Source organism: Gymnogyps californianus, chromosome 10, assembly GCF_018139145.2.
Source record: "Gymnogyps californianus isolate 813 chromosome 10, ASM1813914v2, whole genome shotgun sequence".
Taxonomy (NCBI): Eukaryota; Metazoa; Chordata; class Aves; order Accipitriformes; family Cathartidae; genus Gymnogyps; species Gymnogyps californianus.
The window spans coordinates 8,767,829-8,780,442 of NC_059480.1; the positions used below are offsets into that span (position 1 = coordinate 8,767,829).

The following is a 12,614-nucleotide window of genomic DNA, read 5'->3' on the forward strand; positions in this document are numbered from 1 at the left end:
AAATGGGAAGCAGCGCCGTGGCACTGGCTTTCCTTTCGCCCCCAGCTCCGTCCGGAGCAGCCACCGCAGGCAGCCCGTGCCCGGCAGCGCAGCTGGCACCTCCCGGCGCCCTGACCGTGCCCGGCCTCTGCCCACAGCGCGGCTGCCCTCGCTTCCCTTCCACGGACCTGCCGCTCCGCCGCCGCCAGAGCGGGCAGAATTACGGTTAATGATGAACTCGGAGGGTCAGTGAGGAGGGAAAAGAGGAGGAAGCAGGAGCAACTTCGGGACACCACTTTACGGCTCTGGTCAAGGCTGCGCTCTCTTTTAGCGCAGCGCATCCAGCCTCCCCCACGTCCGCTGGCGCGACGCCCTGTCCCGTGGCAGTCTGCTGTGCTGCAGTGGGTACCGCGGCAGACGCCAGCCCCCCGCGGCCAGGAAGCAAGCGGGGAGCATCGCCTGCCCCACTCCAAATACCCAGCGGCCATACGTTCCCTGGGCTCTAGCGCACAGCTCCACTCAAACTAGCTTACGCCACATTAACAGTGAATTCTCCAAACACAGAAAGTTTTTCTAGGTAGTACCAGTAAGTTGCAGCACCGTTCCGCGGGCCACGGAAGAAAGAGTGCCTTCTACTGCACTTCACCAGCTCTTCATCACCCGCACGAGGAACAGGACACATTTCACAACTCTCTTGCTAACTACTGTAACCTTACAGGTCTTGTTGCATTTTTGTTCCTTAACTGTGCTGGGAGCAAATGAAGTGTTTTGATTATTACGTTACAAGTTTTCACAGCTTGCACACAGAGCAAGGTGCTTCTGTGAATGGAAGAATTGCATATATTTGTTCGCATTCAACAAGTCTTTAAAATCCTGTTTTTGCAGATAAAGAAGGCTAGTTAAGAATTCAGTTCAGGGTTACCAGTGGATGGATATATGCAGCTGTTGCCTCCATCACCTTGCCATTGAGAAACTCGTCGGTCTTGATCATGAACAGGGCATTAGTACGAACAAACGACACTTAGGAAAATCTTTAGCACCCTTATGGATCCCATAATCCACAGCTCCAAAACTAACTTGAAATCACCCCTGTTTCAGGCTGCGGAACTACTCATTAAGGTTAGCATGGCAGCTAAAAAATACACTTATAGATACAGAAATTTAACCATTTTTTAATGTGTGTGTTCTTGCTACCATTGCAGACACGAGCTATTGGCCTGCTCTCATATGACAGGGGACTCCTGCGCTACCAGAGATGTTTTCAGCACATTCACAGGCAGTTCTACACACGAGGTGACTCGCACGCAAACACACGCACACAAGCACACATACGCACCTTTCAGAGGAGATAATAATCCATTATCCATTCAAGGAAAAAAAATATATTTATATCACTGCAATGGCACGTTTTGTGTAAAATGTCACTTCAGCAATGTAAATAGGCAGCTCACAGGAATGGGGTTCCTTGCTGCGGCACCTAGCCTGGCGTCCATGGTAAGATGTGTAGTGCTCCGTCATCTGCATTCGTCCGAGACGCAGCAGTGACAGCCAGGGGGATGAGGAGAGAAAATAACAAAATATATAAATAAAACCGAAGGTAGGAAGAGAAAGCAGAAGGGGAGGAAAAAAAAAAAATCCAGAAGTCTGCAGGGCTTTGACACAGTACAGTCCTCAAGTGACAACTGGCTGCTGAGTCTTAATGAGTTAGTTATCTCTCAATGAAGAAAAAAAATGGAGTGAGAGGCACGGGAAAAAAAAGAGAAAGTAAAAGTCACGTTCTCTTCAGGGACCGATGACTGTTCAGCATGTGTTTTCCAGAATCAGTGCTACGGAAGACGCAACTGCAGATCCAGAAGGCTTCATGTCTAGTCTATGTTCCTCCATGGTCAATATGATTAATAGGACGGGCTATGAGGCCGTGAAAGCAAAATCTAATTTCCCTGCACAAAAAGAAAACACAAATATATTAAACAACATGCAACGAGACAGACACGCACACCTGCCTGAATGCCTCCTCTTAGATTTCCCAGCAGAAGCACTGCTGCATGTAGCCAGCCCCTCCTTGGCTACTGCAATGGCTGATTCACATCAAAGGAAAAGACCTGAACTCATCTCTGCCGTGGTGAAGAGGTGACATGGCAGCAGGTTCATGGAATTAAACCCCTCCCCAGAGGGGGGGAGAAGGATTTCCTAAAGGCCAGAGGAGAAAGCAGGAAGAGATGCAATTCCCTCACAAAAGGGTGGCTGAACGGGAAATGCAGGAGGCCGCAGTGCGTTGCCACGCTCTCGCTGGCTGGTTCAGCCATCTTGGGCCAGCGAGACAAATACAACCAGCAGTTCTCAAAGGGTGAGAACCCTTTGCCTTCCTTGTCCCTTTTCTTTCTTTTCTTTCCCTCACGCTACTTCAAAGTCTTGCTTCCGTTCTTATAAACAGATATGTAATCTCTCTATATATATTTATATGTGTCACCTATTGTTTTTTTAATCTGCTCTCCTCCAGCTAAAATCACATTCAAGTGGATGCCCCCTCACTGGCCGTATTTTATCACAGGGAACAAACCATCAATAGCAGTTCTGAAAACCTGGCATCTGAGCTGCCTTCACAGTTTTCTTTCTATAGGGACACAGTTTTTCATCTTGTGTGGAAAATACTGGAGTGTTTTGAATTACTGTTACTAGACTCCAAGAAAGCAATTTTACAAACTGGCCAGAAAATTGGGTGTACTTTGTTTTTACTTCAAAAGACAATCTCAACAGAATGCAACAGATTTACAGCAAGAGGAAACTCGAAGTATCTCTGCAGTTAAGAAGCAAAAGAATTTTTGCTGCTGAAAGTACAAGCGTCAGGTCTTTAAAATGAGTAGCCACTTCTTATGTTGCCTGGCAAAATGACATTAAAACGTGCTGGTTTAAGTAGTTTTTTAAATGAAATCTTAAATTTTTTTAAATGGAAACACTTTTATAAGTAATACTGCAGAACAGTTTTTACTAAGCTGTCATGACTTGACAGGATCCAAATTTAGCATCCCACATTCTGAACAAGTTGTTTTCTGAGAAAGCTGGGGCTGAGGGAGAGTTAGTGGTTAAAATCAGCAAGTTATTGTTAAAAGTGACAAAAAGTGATGTGAGTGACAATACAGTAAGTGTGACTTGTCCAATTGAGTGAGCTGTTTTGGATTTAGAATAAATGCAATTATTAAAAAAATCTGACATATAAAGCCACTAAATCATTTCTGAATTTGCTGTCAGGTGCGGAGTGGGACCAAAATATTATAGACCAAAGAACCAGTCTTAGCGCCATCAAAACATAAATCTCACCTTTCTGACATTGTGCCTGGCACAGCTGAAATGCAACATCTATTCTAGATGATGTGTCATGAAAATCCTCCTCCTACCCAGCACAGCATAAGTGGGCCTGATCCTGTCTCTTTTCTAAGGTCATCTCATCACTTTGGTCCTCGAAAGGACTTTAAAAGGAATCTAATTTATACACTCCGTTCAAAAAGAGTAATAAAAGCTTTAATATAAATAAAATTCAAGCCTAAATGTGTTCAGAGCTTTACCGGATAAAGCTTTATCCTGTGTGACCGAATGAGGACAACCACATTCCTATAGCAGTCACCTCCACCTAGCAACCCAGGGGATGCTTTCACTCACTCAACTTTCCATCTATTTCTCAGAGGAGTTGGAGGGCAGCTTTTCAAGCAGGTCATGCTCCATCTCGTTTGCCATACTTGCAGAGGGGTGCTTAGACCTTAGCCATGCAGCCTACACCTGACACTCACACCCACAGTTGCCTTGATAATCCAGCCTATGGGGCTGGTTTCAAAAGTGAATTTGGTTCCCACAGCTGATGAGACCGGATCACTGTGTCTGAAGTGTAACTCTGCTGCATACCATAGAGCTATCGCCGTGCCCGACACCCAAACTGTGCAAAACCAGGAAGGCTGCACGCACAATCCCATTGCCTTCCGCTCCCCCTCCCATAAAACCACTGACACAACAACTGAGACTGATCCTTCTAAAACACAAATACTGGTTCTACTGTTGGTCATGAGAGGGCAGGAAAAGTCCTTGGTGGTTCTTGGTGCATTTGTGAGTATCTGTACTTTACAAGGTTATTCTTACTTTCTATGGGAACGATACGTGTGGGTTTTTCCATCCAAAAACGTAAGGGCATCCCTACTGCTCTCAGTGCAAAGTGGGGTCAAGCTCTTAACACTCAACTGAGTGAATCCCAAGACGCACTCCTACACCTTGTCTGCACATCCTCACATGCAACAGCTTGAGAGCAAGATCAGGTTTTGAAACAGTGCAATTTTCACTATCACCAAATAGAGCAAACAATGGGAAACACTAAGCAATTAGTCTGGGAAACCAGCACAGGTTCATACAAACCAGTTGGGAACCCCAGATAATACATACCACAGCACTTTTTTTTTCTTCCCCCCAACAGTGATGAAATCCTAGCACAGTTTAAGAAATAAAGCACCACGAACACGTTGGACACTGTACTTCCACTGACCTTCTCCGTGTGGCAAAGGGAACTGCTTCTTGAAAGAGAAAAGAAGTCCGAAAGCTCCACAGCCACGATTGTCACAGCTGACTACTGGCAAGATGCTCACAAAATGTCTTTAAGTGGTAGGCTTCAGCATGGCACACCACCAGCCAATAATCTCCCCAGAAGTCCAGTTTTGCCCAGTAATCCATGAGGTGGGTCATTTCATGTCTCAAGCCCGTAAATGGGTAGAACACTAATCGGCAGGTACTGATTAGCCAAATGATATTCTCACTGAGGTTTCTGCAAGGTATTAGTGATGCATCAAGTCTGCAAAAAATATCCTAGGGCAGATTCTTCATTCCAGTGAAAGATGCACAACGGTGGTTTCACCCACAAATAAAACACTATGGTTGTAATCCTACGGGTCATAGGGAGAAGGAAAGTAATTTTGTTTTTGTTTTTTAAGCACAGTATCTGGCAGCAAACATAGCATCAAAACTTGAATGTGACTTTATATTTATATAGATACATGTATTTTACATATCGTTGATCAACAGAGAAGTATGTTCCAAGAAACAATTTGTTCCAGGTCTGGTTTAAAACGACGGCTTGTCATTTCTGGAGGCCCCCCTCCCAACACACACGCTCGGTTTCTGCAATCTGTACATCAAGCAATGCTGCAGATCTTTATTTCGACGGGCGAGGAGACGAAGTAAAAAAAGTGCAGTTCTTCAATTAAAGTGCATGGATGAGGTAAACTAATTTCAAGAGTTTTGAGTTTATTCAGTACTGGCTCAGACGGGAACCATCCTGCCGTGCATCTGTTGCATTTGGGTGCGCATTGCTTGAACGCTGCTCAAGATCTTGTTCTGGTGCGCGATGGCAGTGATGCCGATCCTTGCCAGGTCACTGTGGAAAGCAAGAGAAGAAGCAGGGGGCTGAGAACCGTGGATCAGATGCTGGTGCAGAGAAAAATATTAAGAGTCAACCGCAAGCAACATAGCAAAAGCAAGGCAGATGTACAGAAATGTTTAATTAAATAAGTGAAGGCATTGTGGAGGCATTTTAAAGTTATCCTCCATCCAAATGAAAGGCATTCCATTCCTTTAATGAGTGTAATGATATGCAGCACAAAGCAAAAGAGGCCGATTAAATCCAGATTTACCAGGTTTTTTGTTATATCGCTGAGTACTTACTCCTGGTTCATATGCACCACAGCCTCTAGGGTGGTATAGCCAGCAGCTGTGAAGTTATCCTTGTATCGCTCCATTTTAATGGCCTGGAGCCAGTCACCGACAGAAACAACCGCCGAGAACTCAGGGGAGCTGGGATCCAGCAGGGCTGTGCTAGGTCTGGATGCCAAACAGTGAAAGGACAGAGAAATGGCGTCAGCTGGATCAAGAATCGCAAACCAAAGTTTGGTCTCTGCAACAACTATGCTCAATGATTAGGGAAAGTAAGAGCAAGATGTTGTGCCCAGCGAAACTGGTGGCTCTCCGCACAGCAACGCAGATCAATGCAAGAATCTTAACAAAATGCAAAGTAATAGGCCAATTTTTGCTAAGAATGAATTTGACCTTAGGTTTCTATTTTTGCTTTCAGATCTAATTTGAACCACAATGCCGCTTACAATTTCCACCTCAGATGCAACCAAGTTCATAGAAAAAGCTTTTATTTCAAAAAACAAAGAAGATGGCAATGCTGGAAGGCGTTCGGCCTACTGGGTCTGTATCTCACAGGCAGCAATGCAAGACCCTGCCAATGCTGCATGTGTCAGACCTCAGCTCAGCAACTATAGAAACACTACCGAAGTACGTGCAAAGGAACTGGGAGCTCACAACCTGCCAGACTGGTTTGGATGGCAAAACTCAGGGCGGGTTCAGATAAATCCTGTTGCTAGCCAGGTTTGCAGGCAAGCTCAGTGCATTCAATCAAACTCAGGACAGCAGGGAGTTAATCCCCTCTTTAATCAATCCATTCCTGACCGGCGCGTGTGCCAGGAGTGGCGGGAATCATGCGAGCTTTGATCTTTGTTTGCACTGTGGAATGTGCTTCTCATTTTCCCTTGCACAGATTTGCAAATAATTACTTTTACAAAATTTGCTTCTCTTATTAATCTCTCATTTATTATTTCAGGTATATTGTAAATCACAGTTTCATTAATCCATTATAAATTACTACTATCTATCTAACCAAAACAATCATCATTTAGCAATTTATTTGAAAATGCACATCATCAAAGATTAGGTGTGCAATAGCATAGTTATGTCTTGCCTAAGGCACCACGTACATGCTGGTAATACTTGGTACAACTCTTTTACTGTACTATCTAACACAAGACCAATGATAGCAGCCTAATTATATACAATTATGTTTCACATATAAAGTCATATAATATATTAACAATGTTATATGCATATTTGAAATTCATATTCCAAAGAGAAGAAAAACAAATAGCCATGAACGTGAAATGACCTTGAACAGGCTACTAACTTGTAAAATCTATATATTTTCAAAGAGCACCTGTAGATTGGAAAGAAAGCAAAATAGAGGAGTTCATACTGTGATTCTCAAATCAAATTATCACAGCAGATCATATTGTGATTCCCACCATGTAAATTATTTAAGCCTCAAGGGTGGATACATTTTTGCCAGGCTACCAATGCAATTCAGGCAATCCGGAAGACATGTGGTGATAGTGGCCTCACGGGGTTAATAATCCTTCTTCTGATAATGTACACTGTAAGCAAGAGTCACAAAGGGACCTACAAGTTTAAAAACGAAAATAGCTTTTTCCAGGATGTTGTTCTGTTGGAGGCTGAAACACAACCTCTGTTACTCTTTCACTGATTCAAGAAACTTAATTTTGTATTGCCCAATGGATATTTTTGTACCTTCCCTTCTACTGACAAGTATTTTCCCATTATCTTCCTCTTGTTTCTTTTCTTTTAAGCTTTTTTCCATATTTGTTGTAAGCAAATCTACCTGACAAAGCGAAAACATTTGGAAAAAATAGAACAAACCTGGTGTAAATTAGTAAAGCTCCTATTACTTCAGCAGTGTTTCATCAGCTTAAACAAACTGCTGATCTGTCCCAACAAAGATATTTTGGTTTTACTCTACGACTCTGGGAGTTTCCTTCCTACTGCGCTTCTTTTGCACGTACCAGGTATACCATGCTTAGCAAACAAAACAAAACACAAATGTAATGCGGGATCGGTGGAGACATGAAACTGCTTTCCACAAAATTAAATTCAAATTCACGTAAAAATTAATCCACACCTTCCCAATGCCCGCAAGGCGTTGGCTGTAATGCTGTAACGCTCATTTGCAAATCCTACACAAATCTAGGGTTTATAAAACTTGATGATGTACTTTTCCTGCAGAAAACCACATCACTCCTGTTAGCTACACTGCATTAAGGCTACCCGTTCAAGCCCTTTCACTAGGGGGGAGAGGGAAAAGACGCAGCAAACTTTGTCTTCAAACAGAGCTTGCCTGCATCGGAACTTCTTCCGGACGTGCTTAAGACTGTGCTATAAAACTACTCCGTGTTGGTGTGATACAGCAACAGCTCTGCTCATTCGATTTTCCTTCTCACAGAGCTAGGAGAGTCTGGGGTGCCCAGCGGGGCTCAGCAGTGTGCCAGCACGACCCCTCTACTCTCTTGCACGGTGCAATGTCTGCTGTGCGGTCTGGCTCTGCAGAGCGACAGAGCACGCTCTAATCCCAGCGCAGAGGTTTAGGTGACTTGCAGCTTTGCCTGTCATCTCCACTGTGCTCCCTCATACATCACCATTACAAAAGCACAGCTGACCTGGAGCTCTCGCTGCCTGTCCTCTTCAGGCTGTTGGGGTTGCGGATCAGTTTGTCCAGCATGTTGACAATCTGTCCAAATTTAGGCCTGTCACTGCGTTCCTTCTGCCAGCAGTCTAACATCAGCTGATGGAGAGCAATGGGGCAGTCCATCGGGGGTGGCAGCCGATACCCTTCTTCAATGGCTTTAATAACCTATAAATGGCACAATTAGGAAGACATTAGAGAACATCAGACACTACTCACATCTACCAGCTGAGTATCATTTATCCTAGGGCGATCCAAAGTATGGAAACAAATCCACAATTAAGTGAAACAACATGGAAAATTGCACTCAGATTCAGGCAGTTGGTGGTCTCAGAACTGTCATTTCTCCTCAGCAATTCAAAACTAAAAGGACACAGCATCCAAAGCAAACATCAGATACAGCAGAGCAATGTATCACAAAAGAGCACATGGGATACAGGGATGACAAAATAGCCCAGGTTAGAATTAAGCAACTATCCTTGTTGGACAGAAGGTTGGAGAAGCAACAGCTCTACAGCAAATCTTTAATATCTGTCAGTTTTGGGTGCGATATGTTGAAGATGAAATTTTCCCCATCATTTTTAGGGTACAGCAGATCACGCTCTCCTTCCTCTCCTCCTGGGCTAGCTAATCTCTGTCAGTAATACAGGCCTTGTAGAGAACCTGTTCTCTCACCACGGTATGCTCTGAACGAAGAAATGCAGAGATGGGAACCCTTTTGTGCGGCTTTATCAAGAAAGTTACAGAAGTCCAACACAGCAGCTTAAGTATGCATTCCATATTTAATAGAAACCAGAAGAAGTCACAAGCTGAAGTAATTTCAAACCCTCCAAAAAGGGCTCCAGAGCTCAGTGCTCTGATGGCTTCTTAGCCCTCTCAGGAGAACGGGACATGACCAGGACTCAGTTCTGGTATGACAGGGACTTGACCCAGAAGCCTTCAGATTTTAATTAATTGATATGACTTTGCTGGCAGGATTCACCATGAGACTAGAAACCAGGAGTGCACAGAGACTGAATTGCACTAAATTCCCTTGTTCTGGTCTTGTCCAATTAGTGGCTAAAATCCACTGGGAGGACAGGGCGAGGGATATACTTGCACTATTAGCAGCTATGCAGTGACCACAAACAAAGTGGCTCTCACTACTCCAGAAAGTATGAAGATCCTTTTGATTTATCTTGATTCAACAGACACTGAGAACAATTTGAAATCCACTTCTGCTTTGATGTGAAAAGTGCTGCTCTCACCATCGTTAAGGAGAAAAAAGGTATGTGTATGCCACGTACTAAAAAGCAGATGCAAAGACAGTAATATTGGCTTTCACTGTCCTGTTCAAGCCAGCTTTTTGACATGCTGTAGCACTGCACGTTAGCAGTGCGTACCAGCCTAATACGCTAGCTCTGCGTTTGTTGCATTGAGCTCCACTGTGCTGTGTAGACATGCCTGATATAACTGAGACACATCTGGTGTTTTATTTTCTTGCTAAGTCTTGATGACTTCCTGGTAGCAAAGGAAGGCAAGATAGGGTGCCAAAAGAGACGTTTCACATCAGAAGGAAATTAAAATTATATCCCCCATTTAGATTAAATGCCATCCGCATCTAGACACTCTTTGAAAATATTCAGCTCTACATAAGAAAGCAGATGACTTGTAAAATGACTTAACCACTCCCATGACCATATATTCAGATTAACATTTTCTTCTTCCTTTATCTGTAAATCCCCTGGGAAAAGAATTATAGATAATCGACGCCCCATTTTCACTGGGATTTTTTTTTCGTTTAATAAAAATTCTATTAGCAAAAGCTCTTATTAGCATTATTATTAAATACTCTTCTGGAATAGCAGCCATTGTGCATGCTCCCTCTTGGAATACACTGAAGTAGTCCAGATGGTATGGTTAAACAGGACATGCATAATTTAAGAACGGTCATTTAGGAAAGCTGCTTTTTAATGTCCTCGGGGGGCAGCTATGCAATTGTCACAAGGATGCTCTGACTGATAATCAGAATTGGATTTCATATGTGTTGTTTTAGATATCCTACAAGAAATAAAATCATCTGGAAGAATTACAAGCATACTGGGGCTGGAAGAATTAACTAGTAATGGGAAGCCCCATTAAATTCAAGTGTGTTTTCTTAAAGACTTTCAATAAAGTTGAGATTTAATATCAACATTCAAATCTTCCCTCTCTTGACAGTATTACGATCTGACAGTTTAAATACATTCATTTCCCTTTCCTCCATTCTTTCTTAATTGCTTATAATATATTTCCTAAAATTAAAAAAAAAAATATTCAGAAGAAAAAAAAGAAAGGAAAAAAGATACATGCACAAGTTATAGACCCTAACTTGAGAATCCCCTATTCCCTGACCATAGACCAGGCTTGAAGTATTCAAGGAAGTCTTAGTTCCAGAGAGGTTCCCTGCGAAAACAGGAATCTACCACCTATGATATCCTCTTAAAAACCTGGAGTAAACGTCTTATAACCATATAGCAATTGACACAGAAACACATCAGCAGACCGCTAAGGACAAAGATAAAGGTGCAAGGGGAAAGGGAGAGAAAAGGAAGAGAAAGCTCAGGAGACTCACATCTTGATTGGACATATCCCAGTAAGGTCTTTCTCCGTAGGACATCACTTCCCACATGACGATGCCATAGCTCCACACATCACTAGCTGATGTAAATTTACGGTAGGCAATTGCCTCTGGTGCTGTCCACCTGATGGGGATCTTGCCACCCTGTCACAAACAAAAGAAACCACAGGCTAGTGAGTCACTGACCTAGTAATGTGCATGGCTGACACTGTTCTACACTGCCATTAAAATTACAAAATGGTTTTCTGTACACAATTCCAGAATCCTTCTTAAAAAGGCATCCGCTTTCTCTTTTTCTTGCCATAAAACTGTCAGATCCAACCAGGAGGCAATGCTGCCCATCTGTTTTCTTTAGTCACAAGGAGGCGAACCAGTAAATTGTTAAATGTATTTTTATCAGCCCTCTAAGAGATCTCTGCTTAGGGCTATGCTGAAGCATGAGAACAAGCCAGGGGTTTTACAAAGTATATATTAGAGATTTAGTTGACAAAACAAATAAGTACATGCTGTTAATTACTATTTCCTTGCTTGCCTGTCTGACCTGTTTGGCCTGTTCCAGAAAAATGGGATTATAAACGTTTTGCTTTTCAAAAAGGTAAAATAAAGAGAGGATAAACTGGGAAGATTTATGACTACTGTGGTGTTTCCCATGGGCAATATCCCAACTCCTACCAGAGATGTGAGACAGCAAGCAAGCCTCTGGGCTCTCCCACTCCCTGTGGGAGGAGTTCAACACCAGACCATGGTATAAGGCTACTTTTGGTACCTGTTGGAGAGAGCTGCCTCTTGTTACAATACTTCTTTTTAAACAAATAAAAACACTTGGGCATCTGATTTGGGTCTCTGAGGTCCTGCACTGTTTTAAAAGGAACTCACTCCATGCTGTTTATCTGATTTTGCCTTAGCTGAGTGATCCCAGGCCAGAGATTTCTCCTTTTGCTTATGCTAATATGCAAGGTGTTTTTAATTGAGCTTTTGGTTTCCTGTAGTTCCATCTGGGGAACAACTTAAGCTGAACAAAGGTTTTAGGGTTTTTTCATTTGCTTTTATGCTTTTTTGATTAAGTTTATTTTGGTAGGTTTTTTCTTAGCAATCTTCTAGATAGTTTTTATCCATAACTGAGTGCAGCGTGTGCATACTTAATGGTTTATTGTTCTAATAGCTCTCTCAAGTGTTTAATATGGACTTCTTCCAAAGCCATGTGAAATCAAAAGGGGTCCTTCTCCTGGCTTCTTTGGCCTTAGCATCAGGCCCTTTGTGAATCAGGTTGTAGCAGTATGTGCCTTGTGTGGCCACAGGATGCTCCCACTTCAATGAGTTATACTACTAACGGGGAGCAGAACACACCATTCTTTTAAAAAAGGATGCTTTAAAAATTGCATTCTATTGCTTCGTCTCTGATTATGAAAAAGCTCTTCTCCTCCTTTCAGACACAGATGCATGGACATTGTTTATACATGGTTATCATTCTAAAAATTGTCAATAAGCTCTTTTTATTTAGCTGCTCGAGTACAGTGGAGTTCATCCAAATTTTACTGATCCTTCATTACTGATACCAAATGAAGACAATGCACTGTAAAGCAAATGTCATTGATTCCCTGTAGTTCACTCTTGAGAGCAAACATAATACTATATCTCCACTCACTAAATTCAAAGGGAAGCTTTTCAATCATTTCTGTCTTGCCCTTGTGT

General features: G+C 42.7%; 1 protein-coding gene across 1 annotated transcript in view; it reads right to left on the reverse strand.

Annotated features, from left to right (window-relative positions):
- Positions 1–1,150: 1,150 nt before the first annotated feature.
- Positions 1,151–12,614, reverse strand: part of EPHA4 (EPH receptor A4) — a 107,065-nt gene continuing 95,601 nt past the window's right edge. Inside the window, 5 exon segments of the mRNA XM_050902890.1 lie at positions 1,151–1,919; positions 4,505–5,389; positions 5,677–5,832; positions 8,298–8,491; positions 10,917–11,066. Of these exon segments, the coding sequence (XP_050758847.1) occupies positions 5,275–5,389; positions 5,677–5,832; positions 8,298–8,491; positions 10,917–11,066 (615 nt within the window). The 3' untranslated portion in view covers positions 1,151–1,919; positions 4,505–5,274.